At 45.1% G+C, this 27,417-nt stretch overlaps 1 protein-coding gene across 4 annotated transcripts in view; it reads left to right on the top strand.

Annotated features, from left to right (window-relative positions):
• Positions 1 to 27,417, top strand: part of PECAM1 (platelet and endothelial cell adhesion molecule 1) — a 59,291-nt gene that overhangs the window by 15,374 nt on the left and 16,500 nt on the right. For 3 of the 4 annotated variants that reach the window (XM_066386434.1, XM_066386433.1, XM_066386432.1), the window contains exons 4-13: positions 383 to 688; positions 5,144 to 5,419; positions 10,258 to 10,506; positions 12,354 to 12,629; positions 13,962 to 14,249; positions 14,859 to 14,966; positions 15,850 to 15,877; positions 16,917 to 16,993; positions 19,266 to 19,322; positions 22,048 to 22,110. In XM_066386434.1, coding sequence (XP_066242531.1) covers positions 383 to 688; positions 5,144 to 5,419; positions 10,258 to 10,506; positions 12,354 to 12,629; positions 13,962 to 14,249; positions 14,859 to 14,966; positions 15,850 to 15,877; positions 16,917 to 16,993; positions 19,266 to 19,322; positions 22,048 to 22,110 — 1,728 coding nt within the window. The remainder of the gene's footprint in view (positions 1 to 382; positions 689 to 5,143; positions 5,420 to 10,257; positions 10,507 to 12,353; positions 12,630 to 13,961; positions 14,250 to 14,858; positions 14,967 to 15,849; positions 15,878 to 16,916; positions 16,994 to 19,265; positions 19,323 to 22,047; positions 22,111 to 27,417) is intronic. The other variant, XM_066386435.1, reaches the window with a different exon arrangement.

Genomic DNA, 27,417 nt, shown 5'->3' with positions numbered 1-27,417 from the left:
CCCAGGAGGTTTATTGTGAGAAGTAAATGGGGTCACGGATACAATGTCAATTTAGCTTGTGACCGGCATTCAGTAAAGCATAATAACAACAATCACAGTAATACTAATGAATACTGGCTGGTTTGTTTTGTTTTGTTTTTAACCGTTTCATTTGGGAAGACTTGTTTTCCCAATGGGATTCTAAATGTTGAAAGCACCAACTACCTCTTAAAACATATTTTATACTTGTTGAAGTACATGGTGTAGTGCTGGGCACATATATCCTCAATTGGTAGCGCTGGGTGTTCTGGGAATAAAAGAAAAGAACTCTTAGATGGGTCAACCGGAAAGACTCTGCTTGTAGCATTAAACTGATACTAATGGGCTTTCTCTTTCCCCAAAGGAGTGTCCAATCCCAGGGTGATATTGGACAAGAAGGAGGCGATAGAAGGTGGGGTCGTGGAGGTCCATTGTTCTGTCCCAGAAGAAAAGGCCCCAGTACATTTCACAATTGAAAAAGTCGAACTGGAAGCAAAAAATGTCAAGCAAAAAAGAGAAAAAACTTCTCAGAACCAAAATTCTGTGACGTTGAAATTCACAGTTGAAGAGCAGGACCGTCTGATATATTTCCTCTGTCAAGCTAGCATTATTTCTGGGAAACACGTGGAGACCTCTGAAATAATTAAGAGTGAGCTGGTCACCGTGAGAGGTCAGAGTCCTGCTCTTTTTTTTTTTCCATTCTTTCTGGCTTGTTGGTTTGGTGTGGGAAGGGAGAGCCCAGGACTGGAAAGGGGGTGGGGGCTTCTGGCAGGGCTACTGTTTCAAAGACTGTTCTTAATCACTTTAAGTCCATAGTTTTCAAAATTTTTGACTGTGACACAATTTAATACATATATATATATATATTTATATACACACAGGGTGGGCAAAAGTAAGTTTATAGTTGTGAGTGTGTGAAACAAAGAATTTATTCTTGTATATTATTTATTAATTACTGTATTATTTTCCATGCCAGCAACCATAAACCTACTTTGCCCCACCTTATAGATACATATATATGTATGAATTTTTCAAAATTTTACAAATGATATGTAACTTTAATATATAATGTATTTTGCTCTTTTTTATTTTGTGTGTGTGTGTGTGTGAGAGAGAGAGAGAGAGAGAGAGAGAGAGATGAGAAATATCAACTTGTAGTTGCAGCACTTTAGTTGTTCATTTATTGCTTCTTATATGTGCCTTGACTAGGGGGTCCAGCTGAGCCATGACCCCTTGCTCAAGTCAGTGACCTTGGGCTCAAACTAGCACCTTGGGCTTCAAGCCAGCAACCTTTGGGCTCAAGCCAGTGGTCATGGGATCATGTCAATGACTTCGCGTTTAAGCCCGGCAACATCACGCTCAAGCTGGTGAGCCTGCGCTCACACCAGCTACCTCAGGGTTTCAAGCCTGGATCCTCAGTGTCCCAGTTCAATGCTCTATTTACAGTGCCACCACCTAGTCAGGCCTCTATTTCAGTTTTTAAAACTCTGACCCTGACTCACTGAAATGATGCACTGCATGACCTGCAGTTTGGAAACCAAAGCTTTAATCCAGTGTGGGTCAGACATCAGGAAGTGAGGTTTTAGGGGACCGGGAGGGCAGGGGTCCACTTCCTCAGCCTTTGCCCCTGCCTTAGATGAGTAACTCCCCTCTTCTGCCCATAGCCCATCAACAAGACTCTGAACAAATAGGAAACAGATGAGGTGACCTTTTGGAAGGAAAAGGCAAAGGCAGAGGGAAGCCTGGGTGTGAGTGCCCAGGACAGGTAGCCAGGGACCATGGGGAGGAATCGGTGGAGGGGACATCCTCATGCAGATAGCCTCAAATATTCTCAAAGTAGGGGCCCTAAAGTTTATAGGTGACCCTCCACTTCGGACAGCTGACTTCACCCCTTCCCATGGTGCAGGTATGTATGACTACGTAGATGTACACAAAATGTATATGTATACTTCTATACATGTATAATGTCATGTACATATAATATCTTTCTGATTAGGCTACATGGTGAGGGTTAAATTTTCAGAAACTATGGTATGATTTAAAGTAAAAAGTGACAATCATTCATATTACCACTACTCCAAGAAAACCACTGTGTTTTACTCTAGACTTACTCCACTTATATATTCGTGCACAAACACAGTTTGGGGTGGCATTGTTCTTTGTGTTTTGTTTTTTTTTTTAACAGAAAAATAGGATTTATCAAAACATACTATTTTTGCCCTGGCCGGTTAGCTCAGTGGTAGAGCATCCGCCTGGCGTGCAGGGGTCCCGGGTTCGATTTCCGGCCAGGGCACACAGGAGAAGCGCCCATCTGCTTCTCCACCCCTCCCCCTCTCCTTCCTCTCTGTCTCTCTCTTCCCCTCCCGCAGCGAGGCTCCATTGGAGCAAAGATGGCCCGGGCGCTGGGGATGGCTCCTTGGCCTCTGCCCCAGGCGCTAGAGTGGCTCTGGTCGCGACAGCTCCCTGGTGGGCAGAGCGTCGCCCCCTGGTGGGCGTGCCGGGTGGATCCCGGTCGGGCGCTTGCGGGAGTCTGTCTGACTGTCTCTCCCCGTTTCTAGCTTCAGAGAAATACAAAAAACAAACAAACAAACAAAAAAACATACTATTTTTATAACTTTCCCTTACCTTAATGTTATAGACTTTTGTCCATATCAGGAAATAAAGATCTACGCCATTTTAGTGCCAGCTCAGAATCCTGGTGTAGGGGTGTGTCATGATGTACTTACCTTTTTCTATTGATGGAGATTTAGGTCTTTTCTCAGTTTTTGCTATTAAAACAATCTTGCAACAGACACGCCTGTACTGAAAACTTGTGTGCTTCTGCAAATATTTTATTATTAATAGATATTGCCAAGGGGCTCCCTCAAAATGGCTGAGAAGTTCCATCAGAAGAGATACTTACCAACCTTACTAACGCAGACTGTTTCAATATTGTGTTATTTTAGCGCATCCAGCCGAGGCACAATGATGTAGCATTGCTGCTGTGGTCTGTGTTTCTTTGGTCTCTAGTGAGGTAGCATGTGTTCCTTATGTCTATTGATCTCTTACATTTGACCCTGTAAACCGCCTGTTTGTATACACTTCTCCCATTTTGATTTGTTTGAACCCTTTATAAATTAAAGGAATTTGCTCTTTGTCAGATACTGTGCCATTATTTTCCCCACTTTGTCTTTTTTGGGAGAAGAGGGTCAGGTCACACTAACCCCAGTTTCTTGCCTGGCTCTGACCAGAGACGAGATCCTTATATATGTGCATGTTACATGACTAAAAGAATTCAAAATTTACATATTCTCCATATTTCTTCATAATCTGTCACCCTATCTTTTGGAGAACTCACCTTTAAATCTCTCTCTCTCTCTGTCTTTTTTATTAAGTGAGGGAAGAAAAGAGACAGACTCCCACATGTGCCCTGACCAGGATCCACCAAGCAAGCCCCCTACAGGGCGATGCTATGCCTATCTGGGGCCACTGCTCAGTTGCTTGACAACCGAGCTATTTTAGTACCTGAGGCGAGCCATGGAGCCATCCTCAGTGCCTGGGCCAAATTGCTCAAACCATTCGAGTCATGACTGTGGGAACAGAGAAGAGAGAGAGAAAGGGAGAGAGAAAGAGAGAGAAGATAGTTGTTTCTTCTGTGTGCCCTGACCGGGGATCAAGTTTGTCCCTCTTTATTATGGTATCGCAGTTTCGTGATTCATACCTAAAGCTCCTCCACACTCCAAGATTATTAAAGAAAAAGTGCACCTATATTTTCTCATACTGTCTCTGTGATTTAAATGTTTTTTCTCCCCGACATTTAAGTCTCTGGTGCATGTGGAGTTAATCTGGGTATAAGAAAAAAATCTTCAATTATTATTAAGCTACCCAAGAGGGCACTTGCTGAGGGTCTTAAAAGATGCTCTCTTTTCTGAATTTTATTCAGAAAAACAGACTATTATTTTAAATGATAGCATTTTATTGTGAATTTAAATGACTTTATAGTTAAAAAAAAAACTAATGAAAATGAAAATAGTATATTACTCTAAGTTCACTTTTGGCATTTTTAATGTCCCTACCAGTGTATACTCTATGCTAAGCTGTTTTTTTAGCGGGAGTGAAAGCCAAGCCTGGCTTCCCTCACCATCTCCCAAAGATTCCACACCCCGATAACTGACTCACATTTTGTTAAAACAGTGTTTTCAAACTGTGAACCATGAAAGCAATTTTGTCAGTCATGGCAAACTTTGTAAGAAAGAAATTGAATAGACTAGACCTTGCCACTCTTTTTTCTTTTTTTTTTCTTTTTCTTTTTTATTAAGTGAGAGGAGGGGAGGCAAAGACAGTCTCCCGTAAGTGCCCCAACCGGGATCCACCCAGCAAGCCCACTAGGGGACAATGCTTTGCCCACTTGGGGCTATTGCTTCGTTGCTCATCAACCAAGCTATTTTAGTGACTGTGGCAAGGCCATGGTGCTGTCCTCAGCACCTGGGGCCAGCTTGTTTGAATGAGCCATGGCTGTAGGAGAGGAAGAGAGAGAGAGAAAAAAAGAAAGGGGAAGGGTGGAGAAGCCAATGGGCACTTCTCCTGTGTGCCCTGACTAGGAATTAAACCCAGGACTTCCACACGCCAGGCCAATACTCTACCACTGAGCCAACCGGCCAGGACCCCTCCCCCCCTTTTCTGCATCTGTTTATTTAAATAGTTATTTTCATGAAACATCACAGTTTACACCATTGTCCTTTCTGGAAGCTATGGACTATTTATGGTGAAATGCCAGAGTTCCGTGCAACAGTGTGAGAGAGATTTGGAAAAGCCTTGGTGGGCAGAAGGAAGAGTCTGCTTCTAACTACTGTGCTTGTTTCTGAGGTATTGGAAGAGGTTCTGCAGGTAATATTGGGTTAGCCTTTGGGAAGCTCAAGAAGATTAGAGAATTGCAGTTAAGGAGAAGGTTGAAGATGTAAGAATGAGCACTAAGGGAAAGAGCATCAGAACAGTTTTTTGAAGTTTTTTGAGAATACAGGTGGAATATTTTTTTAATTAAAAAAACAATGGTTAGCAACAAAAAAAGAGCAGAAAAAAGGGGGAAGTGCCTTTTTCCCTCACCCAGGTTTGAACCTGAGTCCAACCGGCTTGTCCCCTCTTGCAGAATCCTTCTCTAATCCCAAATTCAACATCCAGCCTGAAGGAGTGATCATAGAAGGAGATCAGCTGAACATCCAGTGCACCATCCAAGTGACGCACATGGCGCCAGCGTCCCCAGAAATCATAATCCAGAAGGGCAAGGCAATTGTGGCACACAGAAAGCAGACCAACGAGGCCACCTACTCTGTGATGGCCATGGTGGAACACAACGGCAACTATACCTGTAAAGTGGAAACTAGCCGGATATCCAAGGTCAGCAGCATCGTGGTCAACATAACAGGTAGGGCAGCTGCTGGAGGGTGTGTGCCCAGGGCGGGCTCAAGAAACGACTGTGCTGGCATTCGGGATGGCCAATGAGATGGATGCTCTGCTCCTGTTTGTCTGAATGGATGCACTGGGGGGGGGGGGGGGAGGTGATGCTCGTCAATGCCCAGCCTGGAAGCAGTTAGCTGTGGTAGCTGAGGCTGCAGGTTCTGGCCTCAGATCCCAACCTCACCACTCACTACTTCTGTGACCTCGGGTGACTTACTGAGTTTCTCTTTGCCACAACTCCATGAGATAGGGGTAATGACAGAACTCACTGCTAGCACTGTTACAGTAATTAAGTGACATAAAAAGGCTCATGCAGAGTAAGCGCTCAGTGAATGTTTGCTAGTGTCTCTATTATTACGGCACATATATCCTTTCTCTGTGCCAAGCACTATGCTAAGCCAACAGACAGGCCCCAAGACAGGGTCAGGAGTGAGAAAGCATTAGCAAATGCAAAAATAATAGCGACAATTCCCGTTTTGTTGAACACTGGATGACTGGTTTGCATACTTTTTCATTTCATGCTCATAATGGTGCTATGAGATAAGTATCATGATTCCAGTTTTCTGGGTGTGGAAAGTTAGGCTGAGAGGTTGGGCAGCTCACCCAAGGATTACAGGATTACCAAGTGGAAGAATAAGAGTCACCCCTGGGCCTGTTTGACTTCTAAACACATGCACTTGGAAGTTCCCTTGGACTCCTTCTCCGCTTGCTTTGCTTCACTTCCCTTTTTAGCTCTTACCACCAAAAAAATGTACTCTACTTCTTCCTGTGTATTGTCCGTATTCAGGTGCTGGAATGTAAGCCATTTAGGGCAGGCCCATGACTCATTTCATACACTGCTCTTGCACATAGTAGGAGTTCAATACTTATTTGTTGTGTGAGCAAATGAACATAGGATGACTGTTTCAGAGAGCAGAGAGAGTCATCACTTTTCGGTTCCCAAGTGGTGTTCATTCATTCCTTCATTTGTTCTCTCATTCACGGAAAGTGTCCTATATGTTAAGTATTGAGTGTACAGTCGCAGCCACACCTTCCGTATCGTAGGTAGGCTGCCAACCCCCAGATGGTTGATTGGCATACGTGCTAGATCCTGCAGGTCTATCATGTGGGCTAACAATTTACTTTATTATTAATAATGACAAGTATTTTCAGGGCACGTGATATTTTTCACTGATGAGACATGTCTTATCTCATTAGAGAAAAGTATTCAATTCAACATATATTGAGCACCTTCTGTTTTTCTGGGCAAACTGTTAGCGATAGAGAGCTGCCTAAGGTCAGGCTTTGCCCTTGAAGAATTCACAGACATAAATAGACTGTTAGAATGCAGTACAAAGAAGAAATAAATAAAAGGATGGGTGTACTGCTATGAGAGCAACAGCGACCAAGTGGTGAATGTATGAACTGTGTCATAATATGATTTCACACATAGGTGGGATATAAAACTGAGACTCATGGATAGAGATAAAAGTGCAGTGGTTACGGGGGGGGGGGGGGAGGGTGTGGGGGAGGGGGAGGGAAAAGGGAGTAAAGAGGAACAACTATACAGTGACGGAAAATCAACAGTTCAAATGCTATGGAAATGTTTACCTGAAACCTATGCACTCTTATTGATCCATGTCACCCTGTTAAATTTAATTTTCTAAATAAAATTTTAAGACAAGCAAACAAAAAATATATGGACTGTGTTATCACAGTCCACCCCCACCCCTCGGGCTGGGCTACTTTAGGAAAACATAAAGCATCATTGGACCATAAGATACAATTTTTGTAGCTGATCACGCATGCCCAGAAGTCTGTGTCATGAGAATGTACAAGTCATTCAGTAGATCAGTCTCCTTCGCACAGAAAGTCTTACACTCGGCCCGCTCTCGCCTGCCCCAGCCTCTGCACTGTGAGCTTGAGCTCTGTCCTTTTCATGTAGAGTTGACCTAGCCACACCAGGGTTTGCATGCAAATACCCTCTGGTTCAAATTCAACCAAGCCTTGGAAATGTCTCCAAGTCCACACATGCATCTGGTTTTCCGCACCCCTGCTACTATCAAGCCTCATTGTAAATGGCTCTACTTAGTCATAGTAGAGGCTCACTATAATTTTGTAAACATAAAAATCATTGAATTTGTCATTTGTCTTTGGGTACAAAGAGGGTTTCTTCTTCCCCCCACTGTCTACCTTTTCAGACCCATCTGTCACCAAGTGCTGCCAGGTCTACCAACACTGTTCTGTCTTCTGGGCTCTACAATGACACCCCAACACCAGCCCTCAGGCCAGAATCATAACAAGGATCTCCCTGAGCACTCTGTTCCACTTCCCCCTTCAGCTGACTTCAAAAAGATGGCCCCTGTTTGACATAACTATTCGTGGGCTTAAAATCTTCCTACATGATCAAGATCCTTCACCTTGACCCTGTCCTCTTCCAAATGTCCCTCCTCACTAGGCCTAAGCACACTTTCCTCTTGGCCACTGAGAAACTTCTGTTGTTCTTAAGCCCCAAATCTCAATCCAGGCTCTCCCAGGCAGAGTCCCATGGTCACACCTCAGGTCCCACTGTGCTCTGCTTGTAGCTTGATGCAGCGAACAGCCACTGCAAAGACAGCGTCTGACTCCACCGCTCAGTGTGAGCTCATGAAGGACCAGACCTGTGGCTCAATTCATCTTAAATCTTCAATAGTCAGCACAGAACCTGGCACGTTTGTAGGAGCTCAGTCAATATTCGTTCATGGGTGAATAAAAGACTGATCCTTACTGGTCCATGTTGTGGTCCTGCCAGTCCATTGACATTATCTCCTTTACAAGTAGACTGTTCCCTAACATTTCCTTCCTAACTGTAAACTGTCTTGTACCCACCTCAACAACATGGTTTCTATTTTTAACATTTTGGTTTACATATAGTTAAATATAAAGTCATTGTTTGGGGATTTTTTTTCCTTCAGTCGTTTTTTCACTTTTTTGTTTTGTTTTGTTTTGGTTTTTTGGTGCCTGCCCAGTGAGGTTGTAAGGCACTTTAGGATATCAGTTTCTTTGATTCCCTTTTGCCCACTCCTAAACTAGAGCTTTCGATGGTACTCTGAAAACAGATGAGTCAATACTTGATGTATGGAAGGATAGAAGGCTGGCATATGTCTTAATAAAATATAGATTAATTATTGGAGTTTTATTTTATTTCCAGTACAGGAAACTAGACTAGGAGGACACTATGAACTGATTAAGATGGAAGTGACTTCCATAACAATGTCACATCAGTGATGACAATGACAGTGTTGATTTGTACCCTACACCTATGCAGCAGGCAGGTTTAGAAGCAAAGGTGGAATTCCATTTCTTGATTCCTGGCTGCATTCTTTTTTCTTTTCTTTTTGTGGCAAAGACAGAGAGAGTCAGAGAGAGGGACAGACAGACAGGAAGGGAGAGAGATGAGAAACATCAATTCTTTTTTGCAGCTCCTTAGTTGTTCATTCATTGATTTCTCATATGTGCCTTGACCAGGGGGCTACAGCAGACCGAGTGACCCCTTACTCGAGCCAGTGACCTTGGGCTCGAGCTGGTGAGCTTTGCTCAAACCAGATGAGCCTGAGCTCAAGCTGGCGACCTCGGGGTCTCAAACCTGGGTCTTCTGCATCCCAGTCTGATGCTCTATCCACTGTGCCACCGCCTGGTTAGGCCCTGGCCGCACTCTTAAACTTCTTTCCCAAGAAGCTTTCCAGATAGGACTTTTGGGATTCAATCTCTTCTTCAGTATGCAGAGAGTCTCAAGAATGACTGGCTCCTCTTCCATTTGTATCCAGGACACACCAAGGAGTCAGGGTGCATTGGTTTATGTGAAGGAGCCAAGTCTTCACATTGGCTAAGTACTTAACCTAGTGCTTTCCCTGTAGCTGAAAATAAAAATATATACTATAACTATGAAATACTGAAATATTAAATAAAGCGGTAATGAACCTCTTAAAAGTCAAGTTTTCTCTTTACTAAGGGTACTAATAACTCTTTAAAGTGGCATAGAACTTTTAACTTGACCTCAGGAGGTACCACCCATCTCCTCTCCACCCAAAGATCTCCCCGCAACACACATCTCTGCCCTTCCCCTGACCCAGACTCTCCATGCTTCCCACCTCCTTGAGGATGTAATCCACAGTTCTTTAGGTGATTTAGCCCAAGATCCATAGGGCTTCCTACAGCCTCTTCCACTCCCTCTATGTTCCAGGCCGACTGAACTTTCAGGTGCTTGAACCTCCTGCCAGTTCTTCCATATGCTGTTCCCTTGGCCTATATGACCCTTTTCCTCTTTGCCTGGACTCGACTTTCTCCAAGAGTCCTTTCCTGATTCCCCAAGCCTAGATTCAGTCTCCTCTGTACAGGCTCTGCGGCAAACACTGTGTCTGAATCGCCCACCAGACATCAGCACTTTGAAGTCAGGGACTATTTCTTTTTCACTGTTGTCTCCCCAAAGCCAAATGAGTGGCCAGCATAGAAATAGCCTGAAATAAATACTTGTAGAATAAAAACATGTGAGTGACTGAATATATGAGCGAATGCATGAATCATTACAAGTGGCAAAACTTTTCTAATCCATGTCTGTGAAATTGGATTAACCTGAGAAGCAAACCTGACACTGGAATCCCAGTCGAAGAATGAACTCTAGTTCTTTAACTGCATGATTATTGGGTATTTGAGAAGCAAAGGAAAATGTTTTGCAAGAAGTTGGGTCTTGGTTCGGCTGAAAGCAGCTGGCCCAAGGCACTCTGTAAAGGGACTTTGGGAGTGGTTCCCAGAAACATCTTACCCTATTCCCACTCACTGGTATTTCAGAGCTATTTTCCAAACCGAAGCTGGAATCTTCTGCCACAAGTCTAGACCAGGGCGATATCCTGGACCTGTGGTGCTCCATCCCAGGAGCACCTCCAGCCAACTTCACTATCCAGAAGGGAGACAAGATTGTGTCCTTGGCTCAAAATTTCACCACAAAGGCCTCACAGTGGGACAGTGGGGCATACACCTGTGTTGCAGGCATTGGCAAGGTGGTCAAGAAAAGCAACATGGTCCAGATAACTGTGTGTGGTAAGTACATCCTCTCTGGCTCAGAGAGTCTTGAGATTGAATGGGAGAAAGGGAATTTATCACCTACTATCACCCTTTCTGGTCTGAAGACAGATCAGACTGAGGCAGGGTAAGAACTCAAGGGAAAGAGAGGAGTGAAATCAATAGACTGAACAGAAGTAAGTGGTATTTCTGCTTGGACTACAGGAGAGAGGCTACAAAGAAAACATTGGCCCTGGCCAGTTGGCTCAGTGGTAGATTGACCTGGCATGTGGATGTCCTGGGTTTGAGTCTCTGTCAGGGCATACAGGAAAAGCAACCATCTGCTTCTCCACCCCTCCCACCCCCTCTCTTTTTCTCTCTCTTCCCCTCCTGCAGCCATGGCTTGATTGGTTCAAGCATATTGGCCCCAAACACTGAGGATAAAATAGCTGGTTGCCAGTATGGCCCCAGATAGGCAGAGCATCAGCCCCAGACGGGGATTGCCGGGTGGATCCTGGTTGGGGCACATGTGGGGAGTCTGTCTCTCTATGTCCCCTCCTCTCACTTGGAAAAGAAGAAAAAAAAAACATTGTTAGTAAAAATCAAGTTCACGGTTTTATTGTGGTTGCATGCTGATGATGTGGCCTATGAATTGAAGAGATTCCTGCTGATGGAGCCAGCCCCTACCCACAAGGTCAGGGAGAGAACATTGCTTAGTTAACTCTAAACCTTATGATCAAAGCTCCAGTTTTTAATCCATATCCTGGTTGACAAGAAGGTCTAAAACTTCTGGTTGTCAGAATGTAGGTATGGGGACCACCTAGAGCTGCTCTTATTCTTTTTTTTAATTGATTGATTTGAGAGAGAGCAAGAGAAGCATTCATTTGTTGTTCTATTTAGTTGTGCACTCATTGGTTGCTTCCCATCTGAGCCCTGACCAGGAATTGAACTCATAACCTTGGCATTCCGGGATGATGTTGTAACCAACTGAGTTAGTTGGCCAAGGCTAGAGCTGTACTTCTTAGACTTGAATGAATATGCAAAACCTGGTTAGAAAGCAGATTGGATGGGGCCAGATTCCACATCTCTAGCACCTTGAGGATGCTGGTTCTGCTGGGCCCTCGACCCCACTTGGAGTGGAAGGGTCTAAATGAATGTAAAACTCTGGTCCAGCTGTCATTACCATTGTTATTATTCAGTAATGGTCCTTTATTTTAACCTGTAGCTTTGGTTTCTCCAGGCAAGATCTTAGCCTGAACTGAACCAGGATTGTAGCCTATTGTCAACTTTCTAGTCATCTAACTCAACAGAAAATAATGCAAGAGAAAAAGGTGGATCGTATTTTACAGAATTAAAATGATTCTTTTTGTTGTTCTTGGGAGGAGGTCATTTCATGATAAAAGCTTTATAAATAAACTAACTTCTAAATAATGACCTAATAGAATTCTTGTTTCAGAGGCATACACTCTCCAACCAGGAGAAGCGGAGGCACTGAGAATTTTTTTTTAATATACTCTGTGTTCTCTGCTTTTCCTGAGTCTTTTCTCAATACAGAAAAAGAAACCCAAATGAATGTGAATATGTATGTGCACACATGGAAGATATATGAAAATATGATATAAACATATATTTAGAGGGGTGTCATGTTTTTCTTGAATTTATGTCATCCTTTTCTTATAACATTCCCTTTCCCTCTCTCCTTCCTCAACACACACACACACACACACACACACCCTGCCAATTTTAACGGAGTCCTGTGAAGGTAGATATGGCAGGTAGGTACTTAAATCACAGTAATGACAAGAAAAGCAAAGCCCAGAGTTTGGAGAAAGAACCCTTTGGGCCTGATATTTTGTTTCAGATTATTTCTCACTCTGTCATTCTAGAAATGCTCTCCAAGCCCAGGATTTCTTATGACTCCAAGTTGGAGGTGATAAAAGGACAGACCATAGAAGTCAATTGCCAATCCATAAATGGAACCCCACCTATTACTTATTACCTTTTAAAAACAAGCAGCATTTTGCAGAGTCGCACTATAAGCTCCAATGAGCCTGCAGTATTCAGAGATAACCCCACAGAAAATGCTGAATACCAGTGCATGGCAGATAATTGCCATTCCCACACCGAAATGATCAGTGAACTCCTGCCAGTCAAGGTGATAGGTAAGTTGCTGTGCTGTGTGAAAAAAATCATGTGGGACCGGGGTTTTACTTCACATTTTCAAAGGTTTGGGGTTGCCCAGGGATGGTGTGGACAAAGAAAATGGGTAGTACTTATGGCTTCTCTTTTCAGAACCTTCTAACTAAACTGCTGAGCTATAAGAATGAAGTATCCCAATTTCAGAAAGCTCTAAAGTTGTGCTATTGGGATCTCTTAGCATTTGCTCCTTTTTTGTTGAACTGCCAGCCATCTCAGAATTGTTTACCAGATCTCTTCTCTACTGTTGACCCTTATCTGGCCAACTCTGTCACAGGCACAACGTGCAGAAACCACAGCAATTAGAGCTGCAGTCTGGATAGTCTCACGGGACTTGCTAACATCCACCTTGGGACTCTCATACTCAAGAGAAATATACCATTGTCCTGGGGCGGATATTGTCCCGTGAGTCTCCATCTGTGCCTCTCAGAAGGCCTTAGCAGTACCACTGCCTGCGTGTCTGGGATATCTGCATCCTGTCGTAAAAAGCTTACAAGCTCCCCTCTCTTCCTCCTCTTTCTTCTTGTTTACTTTTACCTACATGTTCCATGCAGATAGCTTGAGTTGGATAGAGATTCCTGCTTCTATTAATATATAGCCTAAGAGTAGCCATACTTTTCAACTTAACATCCATATATAGTAAGCACCTAATGCTACAGACTCAGGGATGAGCTAGTCAGGGGATTGGGTAACCTTTGGAGTTTCTTCAAAACCAGAGATAGAGTTCAGTTTCAGAAACAAAGGGATAGAAGTCAGTTGTCAGGGTAACAAGAAAGGTAGGAAATGAGAATATGAAAGCCATAGGTTTAGACCACTCAAAAAGGAAGAAGGAGGCAAACAGGTTGTGAGTCAAGTTATTCATAAGATCTGAAAATGCCATGCACCTTTGTAAGCAGAGGGAGAGAACACACACACACACACACACACACACGCACACGCGCACACACGCACACACGCACACTCTCTCTCACAGATTCACACAGAATAGACCTCAACAGAACACACAAGTTAATGGGTATAGCCAACCTGAGTGGTCAGTAATACTTGAGGTAGTGCATGAAAGTGGGTGTCCCTAGCATCTTGTGCATCTTGCATTTAATCAACACATGAGGACAGGAGGCTTCTGTTGCTTTCTGGCTGGGCTTATTAGGGAAGGAACTGAAGAATGTGGGGTAAGAGGAATGACAAAGTCCAAGTCTGAGTCATGGCCTGGGAGGAGGCTGGCCATGAGCAGGAGCTGTGTCATGTCCCCCCAACCCCCGTCTTTTCTCAGTGCTAATCCTTTTCTTGCTTTCCAGTCCCAGTAAACGAGGTTGAGCTCTCTGTCTTGAGTAAGGAGGTCGTGGAGTCTGGCAAAGAACTTGTGCTTCGATGCTCTGTGAACAAAGCATCCACTCCAATCACCTACAAGTTTTACAGAGAAAAGGAGGTCAAGCCCTTCTACGAAGTCGTCTTGAATGAAACCCAGGGCTTTTGGTTAAAGACGCAAGCTAGCATGGAACAGGAGGGACAGTATTACTGCACAGCCTCCAACAGAGCCAACTTTGCCAAAAATGTCCCCCAAAGCAATGTATTGGCAGTGAGAGGTGAGTCGTGGTCTTAACAGTGAGATGTAGTATGGCCACCAGGGGTGGCGCCAGAGAGCTCACCACTGGTAGAGGAAGTGGGTGAGTTCAGTGCTTATTAGTGAGGGTTAAGAGACCAATGTCCTCCACACTTGTTGGTTGTAAGTGATAGAAACCCACTCAAATTAAGTATAAAGAGGAATTGATTATTACAAGGAATTGGAAGTATTTCACACAGTTTTCATTCCAAATTCTTGGTGGAGAGATAAGAAATGCCCATCTTGTTGGGTCAAACATCCACCCATAAACCACCTCGGGCGAAGCAGATTGGTTCAGGCAGAACAGACCTAGTTAGAGGAGCCCACCTCTGTGACTAGTGAGGATGGTTTCCTAGAGAAAGAAGAGGAGTCTACAAACCCAGGAAGGAGTCTACTTCAGTCCAATAGTCCTTTAAGACCATAGCTGACTCTGCAGGAACAAGAACCATTTCTGCACTAGCCATGAACACAGAATCCCTCCGAGGTAGATGACACGGTACAAGAGCTAAACATCAGTTATATTGCTTGCTTAAGGCTGCTATTGTTTCTTTTGGTGGAGAGAGAAAACTATCTTCATTTTTCTTATTTCCAGTCTTTCTTGCCCCGTGGAAGAAAGGACTTATTGCAGTGGTTGTCATCGGAGTGATAATTGTCATCTTGGTACTTGGGGCCAGATACTATTTCCAGAAGAAAGCCAAGGGTGAGCACAGTTCTTTTGTTGCATTCTGACAGACTGCCATCGTCAGGAAACGGCAGGCTGGGCTATGCTCTGCCCCAGTGACAACTGAGGAGATGGAACTGACAGTAGTTATTTTTTCTCTTTGGGGTGTCACCTTGATAAACAAAGGTCTTGGCTTTGGTGGGTGTGAAGCTTTTAGTGCCCCTGGATTTAGCTAGGCAACAATGAAAATGATTGTTTGCCTAGTTGGGCAACCCAGAAAAGATCAATTCAGGGGTAAGTTCCATCTGTGTATGATCAGAAACAGCCGTTTCTGTGGATTTGACCACACTTAGTCCTGCAGTTGGTACAGTGAGTGTTATGGAGACACTCCCACCTACACCAAATCCCCCCCCCTCCCAGTTAATCTGCCTGTTTTCCCATTATTTCTACATGTGCTTGAAGATTCTAAGGAAATAGACAGTAGACTGGTAGCCTTTCCTCTTTGGAAATGGCTATCTTGAATCGGAGAGACAGTTGCCCTTTTCTCTGGCGAATCTGGTTCCTGTTTCATCATCTTCATCTCTCTCACATTCCCCAGAAGAAAATAGCTCCCGGCAAACACAACAGAATGTCCTATGTCTGGGTGAAATGATGTGAAATCTCTCGGTAGCAGACCTAGAGAAGACCTACTTTCTTTCTTTCTTTCTTTCTTTCTTTCTTTCTTTCTTTCTTTCTTTCTTTCTTTCTTTCTTTCTTTCTTTCTTTCTTTCATTAGAGCAGAAATATCTTTAGCTTTCTTTTCTCTTTTGTGAGGGGTAGCCACATCTTCAAGGAAGTCAAGTGAGATTGAAATGAGTGTTCATATCTATTATGGATACAGGCACTTCTTACTGACTTTGGTTTTTCTCTTTGTCTTTTAAAGCTAAGCAGATGCCAGTGGAGATGTCCAGGTTAGTAAGTGTTTGCGGGAGAGAGGGCTGTTCTGTGGGCACCGTGTGCGGGGAAAATCTATCTGGTCATGACGAAATTTTCAGTGGTTCTTGGGAAACTCAGAATAATAAGGGTGTGAGTAGTGTAAGGGTGTGTGTGTGTGTGTGTGTGTGTGTGTGTTGCAGTGGAAGACTGCAACTGTCCTTTCATGGGAAGAAATGGTTTTATTCTGAAGTAATGCCCTTCCTATGCTGTTACTTGTGAAATCTCTTTTTCTTTATGAAATTATAATGGTAGTAGATAGAATTTTTTTTACAGAGACAGAGAGAGTCAGAGAGAGGAATAGACAGGGACAGACAGACAGGAATGGAGAGATGAGAAGCATCAATCATTAGTTTTTCTTTGCGCATTGCAACACCTTAGTTGTTCATTGATTGCTTTCTCATATGTGCCTTGACCGCGGGCCTTCAGCAGACCGAGTAACTCCTCGCTTGAGCCAGGAACCTTCTCGCCTGAGCCAGGGACCTTGGGGCCAAGCTGGTGAGCTTTTTGCTCAAACCAGATGAGCCCAAGCTCAAGCTGGCGACCTCGGGGTCTCGAACCTGGGTCCTCGGCATCCCAGTCCGATGCTCTATCCACTGCGCCACCGCCTGGTCAGGCTAGATAGAATTTTTATAATTCACTTGTCAAAATAGTTAGCCTAAAAAAAATGATTGTACTATTTTTACTGTTCTTGAAATCCTAAATCTAAAAACATGTGAATGATGATAGCTCTGTCTCACAGAATAAGGAATTCAGGGGGTGGGATTCACCTCAGGAAGGCTCCTGGCACTCGTGTGCTCTTTGGCCCTGATATGTATTTTAACAGCAAAAAGTGTTTGTTGAATAATCTTACAAGTGCAAAACAATGTCAGTTTCCCAAATAAGAACCAAGTTTTCCTCACTTCTGAAATCTCTTCCTGGTTTTCTCATGATCTTTCCCTGATTATTTTGTTGGTTGGATGTTAGAGCCCCCCAAAAATGTTATATATTTTTGTCCTTTTCAAATTTCATTTTAAGGCCGGCAGTACCGCTTCTGACCTCCAACAATGAGAAGATGTTGTCAGAGTCCAATACCGAAGCCAACAGGCCTTACGGTACAGTCACAGTTTCCTGCAGTAGCTAAGAGGTTTTCCCAACTTGCGATCCACTCAGCCCTCTTAGAAGCAGAATCTGCAAGTGATGGGGTTCAAGTGCCTAAGGAAGCCCCACCCTCAAGCAGAGCAAGTAATCTAATCAGCCATTGGCTGGTGAGCTGATGAGCAAAACAAAAACATAAGGAGAAAGGTAGAACGTTCTTACTCTATTCTCACTGCCTTCTAAACCTCCCAAGGAATGAAAGGTGTATAATAATTATAATGCTGAGGATACTCATCCTGGGTCATCTTCAGAGACTGAATACTGCCCAAATGTGATCATCTCCCCTTTGAAAGAGACTGGATAGCAAATTAAGGCATTGATAAAACATCTTCTCAGATGGAATTGTTTATTACAAGCACAAGACACTTCTCATTTCAAACTTGACATGTCAGCAAACCAATACTAATATTTCTCTGTTAGTAGAGGCATTTTTATTTATTGTTAAGATTTTATTTATTGATTTTTAGAGAGAGGAGAGAGAGAGAGAGATGAGCAGGTGCAGTGCAGAGGAACAGGAAGCATCAACTGGTAGATGATTCTCGTATGTGCCTTTGCTGGGCAAGCCTGGGATTTTTTTTAACGGGCAACCTCAGCATTCCAGGTTGATGCTTTATCCTCTGTGCCACCAGAGGTCAATTAGTAGAGGTTTTTTTTTTTTTAAGTTTTTTAAATGTTTATTTTAATGTTGATTTTAGAGAGAGGTAGGGAGAGAGAAATAAACAGGAACATCTATTTCTGTATGTGCCCTGACCGGGGACTGAACCAGCAACCTCTGCACTTTGGAATGATGCTTTACCCAACTGAGGTATCCGGCCAGGGCAGTAGAGGCATTTTAAACATTGGAACACTATAAGAATGCCTGGTTATGAGCCTCACTGCAAGTTTGAGTCAGCTCAGCAGGGTGGGTAGCCAGTCAGTCCCAGGAGTGTTGAATCCCGTTAAGTCTAAAAGAAAATTGCTCAAGAGAAGACTCTATTGAATCACACAGAAAGTTTTGTCCTAGGTCAGGTTTGAAGCAGTTTTCTTTCTTTCTTAGAAGATTTGGGAATAGAACACTCATGTTCTTTTCTAATTCAGTAACACCACTCTGCAAAATAAGAAAAATTCAGGATATGCCTTTTACAGGGCATAGTTAAGAGATATATTTTAAGAATTCAGCAATTCTTATAGTAATGAATTATAATCCTTTAAACATGAAATAAAACATTTGTAGTAACAAAAGTAATGCACCAATAAAAAGAAAGGAGCAAATATATCATTTAAGAAACTACATTCAGAAAAATTCTGTGAATATTTAGCAAAAAGTAATCCAGTGCTATAGCAAAAATACCTTTTTGTGGTATAAGGTAGGTTCTGTTGGCTATTTGTATTATTTATACAGAAACACAGAGATACTTTAAATTAAATGTGGATATAGACATATTAAAATAGGATTTCCTCCCAAATTTCCAAAATGTTGTCTTTCCATGGATTATTTCAGTTTATAAATATATGTTCATAATCACTATAGCAATTAGTTCAACTACATAATGGGAAGCCATGTGTTCTTCAGGAATAGTATTTATAACACTCAGAAGAATTCTTTTTACTAAAGAACAACTTGATTACAAAGGTTAAAAATTTGTTTGCCCACTGAGGCAGCAGCTGGAGGCCCTCACTGCCTTTTCTTTTAAGATTTTATTTACTGAGTTAAAAGAGAGGAGACAGAGAGAAGGTGTGGAGGAGGAGCGGGAAGTATCAACTCACAGTTGCTGCTCATATGTGTCTTGACCGGGCAAGCCCGGGGTTTCAAACCAGTTGACCTCAGTGTTCCAGGTCGATACTTTACCCACTGCACCACCACAAGCCAGGCTCCCGCTGCCTTTTAAACCATGTGCTCATGGACCCAGTTCCCCAGCTAGAGAAGGGTGGTTTCCTAGAATCCTTCCTGATGGGGGCTACAGGGCTGTCCCTTCTACAATTAAGATTAATTTCTAATGAACTTGCTCAAAGTGAACAATTTGGAATCTTGAACCATTCATAAGTAGAAGTGTCCCTCCTATGGGATGGTGGCCATCCCACTGGTGTTAGAAAGACACCACACAGTGGGTTGGATGGGGCCACAGGACAACCAGGAGGGAATCTGAACCCAGATATACTGCCATGGTGGGAGGAGGGAGGGAGGGAAAAGTCATATGTGGAAAACTAGAATTTCCGTTGCCATCCACCCTAATTGTTATTTATTTTAAGTAGGTTACAATGAAGATATCGGAAACCATGCAATGAAACCAATAAATGAAAATAAAGGTAATTATATAATTTATGGTTTTTAAACATTTTCCCCCAATTTTTAATTTATTGATTTTAGAGAGAGAGGAAGGGGGAGAGAGACAGACAGACAGAAACATCAATCTGTTCCTGTATGTGCCCTGACCAGGGATTGAACTCACAGCCTTTGCTTATTGGGATGGTACTCTAACCAACCAGGCTATCTGTTATCTGGGCTGGACTTAGGGTAAGGGTGTGTGTGTGTGTGTGTTTTAATTAGAAACTTTTAGCCTGACAAAGTGGTGGCACAGTGGATAAAGTGTCGGACTGGGATGCGGAGGACTGTAGGCTCACGAGCTTGAGGGCAGGGCTGCTGGCTTGAGTGTGGGATCATAAACATGACCCCATGGTTGCTGGCTTGAGACCAAAAGTCTCTGGCTTGAAGCCCAAGGTCACCTGCTTGAGCAAAGGGTCACTCACTCTGCTGTAGTCACGCCCCTCCTCCCCTGTCAAGGTGTATACAAGAAAGCAATCAATGAACAACTAAGGATTCGCAACAAAAAATTAATGCTTCTCATCTCTCTCCCTTCCTGTCTGTCTCTATCTGTCCCTCTCTCTGACTCTCTCTGTCTCTGTCAAAGGAAAAAAAAGGGACCTGGCCAATTGGCTCAGTGGTAGAGCGTCGGCCCAGTGTGTAGATATCCAGGATTTGATTACCGGTCAGGACACACAGGAGAAGCACCCATCTGCTTCTTCACCCCTCCGGTCTTGCTTCTCTCTCTCTCCCCTCCTCCCGCAGCCATGGCTCAATTGAGTTGGCTTCAGGCTCTGAGGATGGTTCCATGGCCTCTACCTCAGGTGCTAAGAACTCCATTGCTGAGCAACAGAGCAACATCCCAGATGGGCAGAGCATGCCCCTAGTGGACTTGCAGGGTCGATCCAGGTCAGGACACATGCGGGAGTCTCTGTCTCTCTGCCTCCCTTCCTCTCACTGAATTAAAAAATAAATAAACAATCACTAAAGTAAAAAAAAGAAACCTTTAAATTATAAAAATTCTCTGGGAAAAGAATTTAAGCTGTTAACACTTGTGAATATTTCCCCACCTCTCTTAAAGACCCCGTCAATGGCTGATAAGTAAAATGGAGACAGCCGGTTGCTTTCTCCAAAGACACTGCCTAGTGTCCTTAATGGGGAAATGACCTAAATTCCAGTAGGAAAGAATTGGGTTAGACTCAGAGGAACTTCTAAATCAGAGTGGACTACTAAATAAAGTAGGAGAATCTCTTTTCTCTCGGAGAGTGGAAGAGGAGAACTTTTTTGTTTTTTGGTTTTTTTAAAGTAATATCACTGCAAATCATTAGGTTGGACACCTTAAACTTACATACGTTATTTTTCAATTATATCTCAGTAAAGCTGGGAGAAAAATGTTAAGGGGTTGGAGTGGGCAAGAAACATACAGGGTGCTTCAAAAAAATGACAATGTTCTTTTTTCTTAAAAACAGTGATGGTATGGCATATCTATTGAATTGTGATTGTTTATGTCTTATACATAACTTACAAATATTGTGTACCTACTTAACAGTTAATAAAAATGAAAACTACACTATAAAAAAACAGTAAAATAGCACTGCTGCTTATCTTTTAAGACAGTTAACAATAGATGGCTTGTTTCTGCTAAAGCTCAGAAATGTTAGACTAAATAATTTTTCAAAATTCCTTTCCCCTTGGGAGTGCTATCATTAGAATGAAAACTTTAAAGAACCACATGGATTCTGTAAACACCTTGACTGCAGAATCAATTTTAGTTGCTGATGAGAAACCCTGATTCTTTGGGCTTCAAAAATAAAACAGTTGTCTGACCAGTGGTGGTGCAGTGGATAGGCTGTTGACCTGAGACACGGAGGTCCCAGGTTCAAAACCCCAAGATTGCTGACTTGAGCACGGGCATACCTGGCTTGAGCACAGGTTTGCCAGCTTGAGTGCAGGTTTGAGCATGGGATTATAAATGTGATCCCATGGTCACTGGCTTAAGCAAGAAGTCACTGGCTTGGCTTGACACCCCCCACCTCCCACCCCCATCAAAGCATGTATGAGAAACCATCAATGAACAACTAAAGTGACGCAGCTACAAGGTGATGCTTCTCATCTTTCTCCCTCCTGTCTGTCTACCTCTAAAATATAAATAAAAAGAAAAACAATAAAAGCAAATGAAAAAATTAAAAAAGAAAAAACAAGAAAATCCAAACCAACCAAACAAAAACAAAACAATAATGTTATATTGAGTTGAAGATAAACTAGTTTGCTGGATTTTACCATGCCACCCTGACTGTTTTTATTAACCTATGTTTGAGTGCATACACATCACAGTCTCAGAGCATTTCTAGGCTGGGGATACCCTGTCGTTCCCCATTCCATGAGATTCTTTCCAGCCTAGAGATAGCTTTCTATGCCTGTGACCGTGGAGGCTCCTAGTTAACTGCTGTGGCTGCTACGGCTGTTTTCTGTATCTACTGAGCTTTTGCAAACCCTCCCACTTCGGGAACAACAGGGACCCAGGCAGGGGGGTCCTTCCACATTCCGGGAAGTGCCAGGTTACCCACTGCCTTCCCCAGACTGCGGCTTCTCACCCACTTAGAATGGAGTTACACCAATGTGGTTTCCCCTCATGATGTGTTAATCATTTGAATGAAAATCTCTAATGTAGTCTGAGGCCTCCCGAGGGGATTCTTTTTAACTGCAGGGTGCTGTGTTTTCATTGAGCAGAGCCTCTGACCTTGGATGTGGAGTACACAGAAGTGGAAGTGACCTCCCTTGAGCCTCATGAAGGTAAACGCCATCCCTAAAGTGCTCCTTCACACTTAACTCTCGTTGGGTGCAGGCACACAGGGTAAGGTGGGATGTGACCCAGGGATGAGAGTCTAGTCACCCTTAGTTGCTTAGAATTGAGGTAGTCAGTAGACAAGCCTGCTGGACACGCCTAAGGCAGGAGGAGCAGTAACCCCCGCCCAGGTTTGAGATATAAAATTTCATTAATTATTATTATTTATCATACTACTACTAGTGGATATGTTTTATTGAGCAATCACTAAGTGCTAAGAAATATTTTTTGAGAGCTTTTTTGAGATCAGCCTCACTCTTAGGTGTCTGTGCTTCTTCCAGTGGTACGCCCCTTTTCCAAACCTGGCATCTTCTTTAAAAAGTTGCTTGCAGACTGAGCTTGGATAAAGGAAATGCATGTTTGAAAGTAGTGAGGGCTTTGCTATTTAGAGCGACACTTGGGTGAAGGCTTTTGAAAACACAGAATCCCTTCCTATGAGTGGTTCTCTCAGGGACAGGCTGGCCTGGAGCTCCCTAACTCTGGTTCTGTGCTGGGAAGACTGGCTCGGAGTGGGCCAGTCCACAGCAAACGCTAGAGCATCAATCTTAGCTGCTAGGAAGCTTATCGGGTTATTGCCATGCACCCCCCTCCTGCGGAGGCTAAAGCCTGCATAGCATTGGCAGAGCTACACATTCTCTCATCACCTCTTCTCTTCCATGATCTGGGAGGAGTTTGGGGTTCCTTCCCTCTTTTCTCACTAAGGTTCCAGGTACCATGTCAGCAGGTGTGTGCAGAGACCTTCCCAGGTAATGACATTCTGTACAGGGCCTGGGCTGTGAGCTGCACAACTGGGTACCATTCCCACAGTCTGCAGTAAGAAGGGTCCCTAGAGTTGGTGTAGCCCATCTGCACCTCCCACTTCTAAGTCCAGACTGGACCTGGGAGGGGTGGGGGCCATGACAGCTTTGAGGTTCTCTTTCTCTTTATTTCATTGTGAAATGATTCATTTGTTGAGTTAATAAATTAAGGGCCTGTGGCCCTGGCTGTGTGGCTCAGCGGATAGAGCATTATCCTTGCACGCCAAGGTCGAATAGACCAGCAGCAAGAGGTAGAGCCTGTGAGGAGTCGAGAAAACAAGGAAACAAAGAATAAATCATATCAGGCTATAGCAAGTGCTCCGAAGGAAGAGAAGGGCTACAATGAGAAGGCGTAAAAGGTGACGCCTGCTCTGGCTTGGGTCTGTTTGAGGGGTGGCATTTGAGCTGCATCCTGAGGGACACAAAGAAGGTGGCCCCGTCCAAAGGAGGAAGGACTCAGAAAGGGCAGAGGAAGGTAGCCAGAGCTTGGCTCATTTAAGGATCTGAAAGGAGACTTGTGTGTCTGCAGAGAGAGCAAAAGAGAGAGGAGGCAGGTGGAGCTGGGGAGGACATGAGGGCCAGGGCCTGCAGGGCCTCCAAGGTTCTCTTTGCATTTTGGTCTCAGTGGATTTGGAAACCTTTAAGCAGGAAAAGCCGCAGATTCTAACTTCCTTCTTTAAAAAGCAATCCTTGTGGCTGGTGTGGAGGACGGATGTGAAGGGGACAAGAATGTTATCAGCAGACAAGAGGGGATGAGGGTGGAGCCAAAGTGCTGGCAATGGATGGATTTGATATTTAGAGACAGATTACAGCACTGGATGGAAAATTTCACGGCCAGAATGGGGGAGACAAAATGACTGCTTGGATGGTCTTGATCTCTGTCTGAGATTGGGAGGAACCTTCCTGTGATGACGATGGTTGAGTTGGGTTCAATTCCAGATGCACAAGAGGAGGCAGTACAGGGGTCTCGCGCTCAGAACCGAGTCTGGGTGGGCTGTGGCAGGTGACGCTGTAGGGACTCCCTGCCAGCCCTCCCTGGTCCAGCCTGAGCCCCTCCATCCCTGGGCATCATGGTCTAGATCTGTGAGTAGCAGCTTACTTCCTCTTCAGGGGACTTCAAGTGCAGAAGAAAGGAGGACCATCACAAGAGGGCAATTCAAACAAGAATTTGAATGTATGTGGCAACACTCCTGCTGTCTGTCTTCTTAATCCTCTGTAGCCCACTGAGCGACTGCCCTGGGCTGTGGTCTCAGGTTCTGAAGCTGCCCGGGAGGGCCAGGCCCTGCCCTTACTCTGCCGCTGAGGGAGGTGGGAAGGGACACTGAGTTGGGACGCAGTGTGAGTGGAACTAGGGGGGCTGTGGCAGAGCCTGGAAGGCTTTGGGTGTCAGAGCGCTGAAGGAGGAAGAAGGAAGCAGGGTGTTGGACTTGGAAAAGGGTTCCTTTGGGACTGTTTCCGTGTTAGTAGTGTTTGCTTTAATTTTTCTTGCTTGAAAGTGGGAGGTGAGGGGGCGAAGAGAAACAAAGCGTTAGGACAGGGTGAGGCGGGGTGCCTTTCTTGCGGAGCTGTGCAGCGGCAGGTGGCGACCCCCCCCCCCCCACGTGGTTACCTTTTCCCGGTTTGCACAGAAGCGCTGTGTGGGCTGTGAGGGCCTTGGCAGAGCTAGAATGAGGGTCACTCGGGTGGGAACGGAGATGCTGCCCCCTTTCTTTCTTGCCAGTGATGCGTAAACTTGGCTTGGTCTTGGCCAACCCAGTTCCCTGTCCTAAGGCCTCTCGCCTCCATAGTTGGGGTGGAGGAAGGGATGGGGGGTGGGAACCGTGTGCGTTTCTAACCCTGGCTGGCAGCTAACCAAGTGGTCCCTTGAGGGTGGAGGAGGGGCAGGAAGGAACCCGGTAAACCCCGGTTTGCTGCATGTTCGCTCTGGGGCTAATTGCTGGGAAAACCCCATGAGGTTGCTGCCGTCTCTAACTCTGTTCATGGAGAAAAACAGCCCAAATAAAGCCCGATCCGGAAATACCCCTGACTGCTGAGACAAACAGCCTGCTGGCTGGTTTAGTCGTTAGCAAGCAGCTGAGGCTGGGAAGCGCGAGGGGTGGGGAGAGGCGAGCTGCGGGCTCCCACCTACCACTGGCCAGGCAGTACCCGGAGGGCCAAGGCAGAGACCACCGGGGCAGCTGCAAGTCTGCAGCTCCATTGAAGTGGCAGCCACCTTGCTGCCAAGGCTGATCTGCCCATTAGGGGGTGAAAGAGAGTTGAGTGCCGCTCCTCAGGCCCAGAGGATATGAGTGTCCCCAAGGTAACCAGAGAAGTCTACTGGCTACCCCTGATACCCCTGGGGCAGTGCAGTGGAGTTCACAGGGGTGTCCAGTCCCCCCCCAACCACCTCCCCCCCCCCCCCCCTTGGCCTACCCAGCCCCCAGCTCCATTCCTTCCCCACCCCTCCCCCACTTCCATGTGGGGCTGGGTCAGAGGATGAGTTGGCAAGTGATGCGGTGCGCCTGGTACACAGCGTCCCACAGCGTTGTTTGCGCAACGCTTGCCCCACAGTGTGGAGCTGGGACGAGGTTCAATTCTTCTTTTCCTCTTCCGTGGTGCCTGGCACGCATAGCTGTTAGGATATCACTGAGTGAGTGAGTTGCTAGGGCTGATGTTGAGCAGAGTCCCATGGGGATATGGTGGATCCCTCCACAGATACCAGGATCCCCAGAGCTTTCCTCTGCACCCCCAAATCTGTGTCACAGAGGGCGATCAGTGTGGGCATCTTGGCCATCCTCTTAGGGAACGGCAGGTGTCCCATCAGGAATGTGCCTGGTGTCTCAGCCACTCTGCTGAGTTCCAACTCCTCTTCGGTGCCACAGGGGAGTCACTATGATGCCTTCTGCAAGGTCCTGGCAACTTCAGGTGCCCCAAGTTCAGCTGTCAGCATCTGAACCACACCCCAGGCTTTCTTCTGGCATTTGAGTCCTGCCATAGGAACCACCTCCATCGATGTGTAATGAGCGACCAGGATTTCAATCCTAAAACCAAAAACCTCAGGGATTGGACTGATTGTGTCAAGACCTTCCTGGAGGCCATGGGTCTAAGATAGAGACACCTACAGGAACATTGGTGCCTTCACTGTCACATCAAACCTTTACAGGTGCCTCTAGGTAGCTATGCAGAGGCTGGAATCGGGAGGTGCACCAGACCTCAGATGCTGCCCTGGAGGAGCTCTGGGGCCACCAGAGGAGACAGTCATGGGGACAAATGTCAGTGTGTCGTGAGCAAGTGTCCCTGGGAGTGCTGTGAGAGCACAGGGGCCTACATAACTTCCCAGGGCACAGGAAGGGATGAGTGTGTGAGGGAATATGTGTCAGGATGTGTGCATTCTGAGTGCAAGAGCAAGGCTTGTCCCGGGGCTCGGAGAATGAAGAGGAATAGGCAAGGAAAAAGGGTCGCGCAGGCAGTGGAGCAGATCAGATAGTGCGGGGTCAGGGGCGAAAGAGGGGGTTGTGTCCCAGGAGCATGGTGATGTTAAGGTATCTTGGTGCAGTTGGAGTCCATGGGCATGCCCTTGCCGTCTGCCACTGAGGAAGGAAACCTCTACATGGCATTGGCCAGGGCAGTCTTACCCTGTCTGAGGCTCCATTTCCCAACGTGCAGAGGGAGAATGCTGGCCACATGGCGTCAGGTGCCTTTCTACAATGAGACTACCTGGTCCTTTGTGCAGGTGAGAGTAGTCAGGGAAGTAACTAGGTTCCATCCTGTTTCCTGAGGGCTTGTGAGTGTGTATCTGTAAGTGTGCACATGGGTGTGCATGTCTGTATGTGCATACTGTGTGTACATACTATATGTGTGTGTACAATTCATGTAGGTACACTAGAAGTGTGTGTATATACAGCCAGTGCATATATATAAACAGATTGCCAAATGGGCACCCCTTGTCTTCTAAACCCTTGTGTCTCCTCTGGGTAGAATCCTCCCACACTCGGGGTGGCTCCTCTTGTCTGCTGTTTTAAGAGTCCAGACCAGAGGGTCCCGGTCCAGTCTGCATGTTCGAATCCCCTGGGGAGGCTTAAAAAACACCAAAGCCAGCCCCCTCCACCAAGAAAAATTTAGACAGCATCTGCAGTGAGGCCAGGTGTTGGCATGTGCAATCAAGAAGCCAGCTGTCTGGATTTGTGAGTGCTTCTCAGTCCCAGCTCATTCCTAGTCACAGGTGATGCTCAGGTGGTAACCCAGACTCAGGCAATTGGGAGGCCACAGCCCAGCCTCCTGGGATGGGCTGACAGAGCAGTGGGACACAGTGACACAGTGGCAGGGAGAGATGGATGAGGCCACTGCATAGGACAGGGGTCCCCAAATTTTTTACACAGGGGGCCAGTTCACTATCCCTCAGACCGTTGGAGGGCCGGACTATAAAAAAAACTATGAACAAATCCCTATGCACACTGCACATATCTTATTTTAAAGTAA

The sequence above is a fragment of the Saccopteryx leptura genome, chromosome 5 (assembly GCF_036850995.1).
Source record: "Saccopteryx leptura isolate mSacLep1 chromosome 5, mSacLep1_pri_phased_curated, whole genome shotgun sequence".
NCBI lineage: Eukaryota > Metazoa > Chordata > Mammalia > Chiroptera > Emballonuridae > Saccopteryx > Saccopteryx leptura.
Note: the sequence above shows the minus strand (reverse complement) of the source record. Positions and strands in the feature narration are given on the sequence as shown.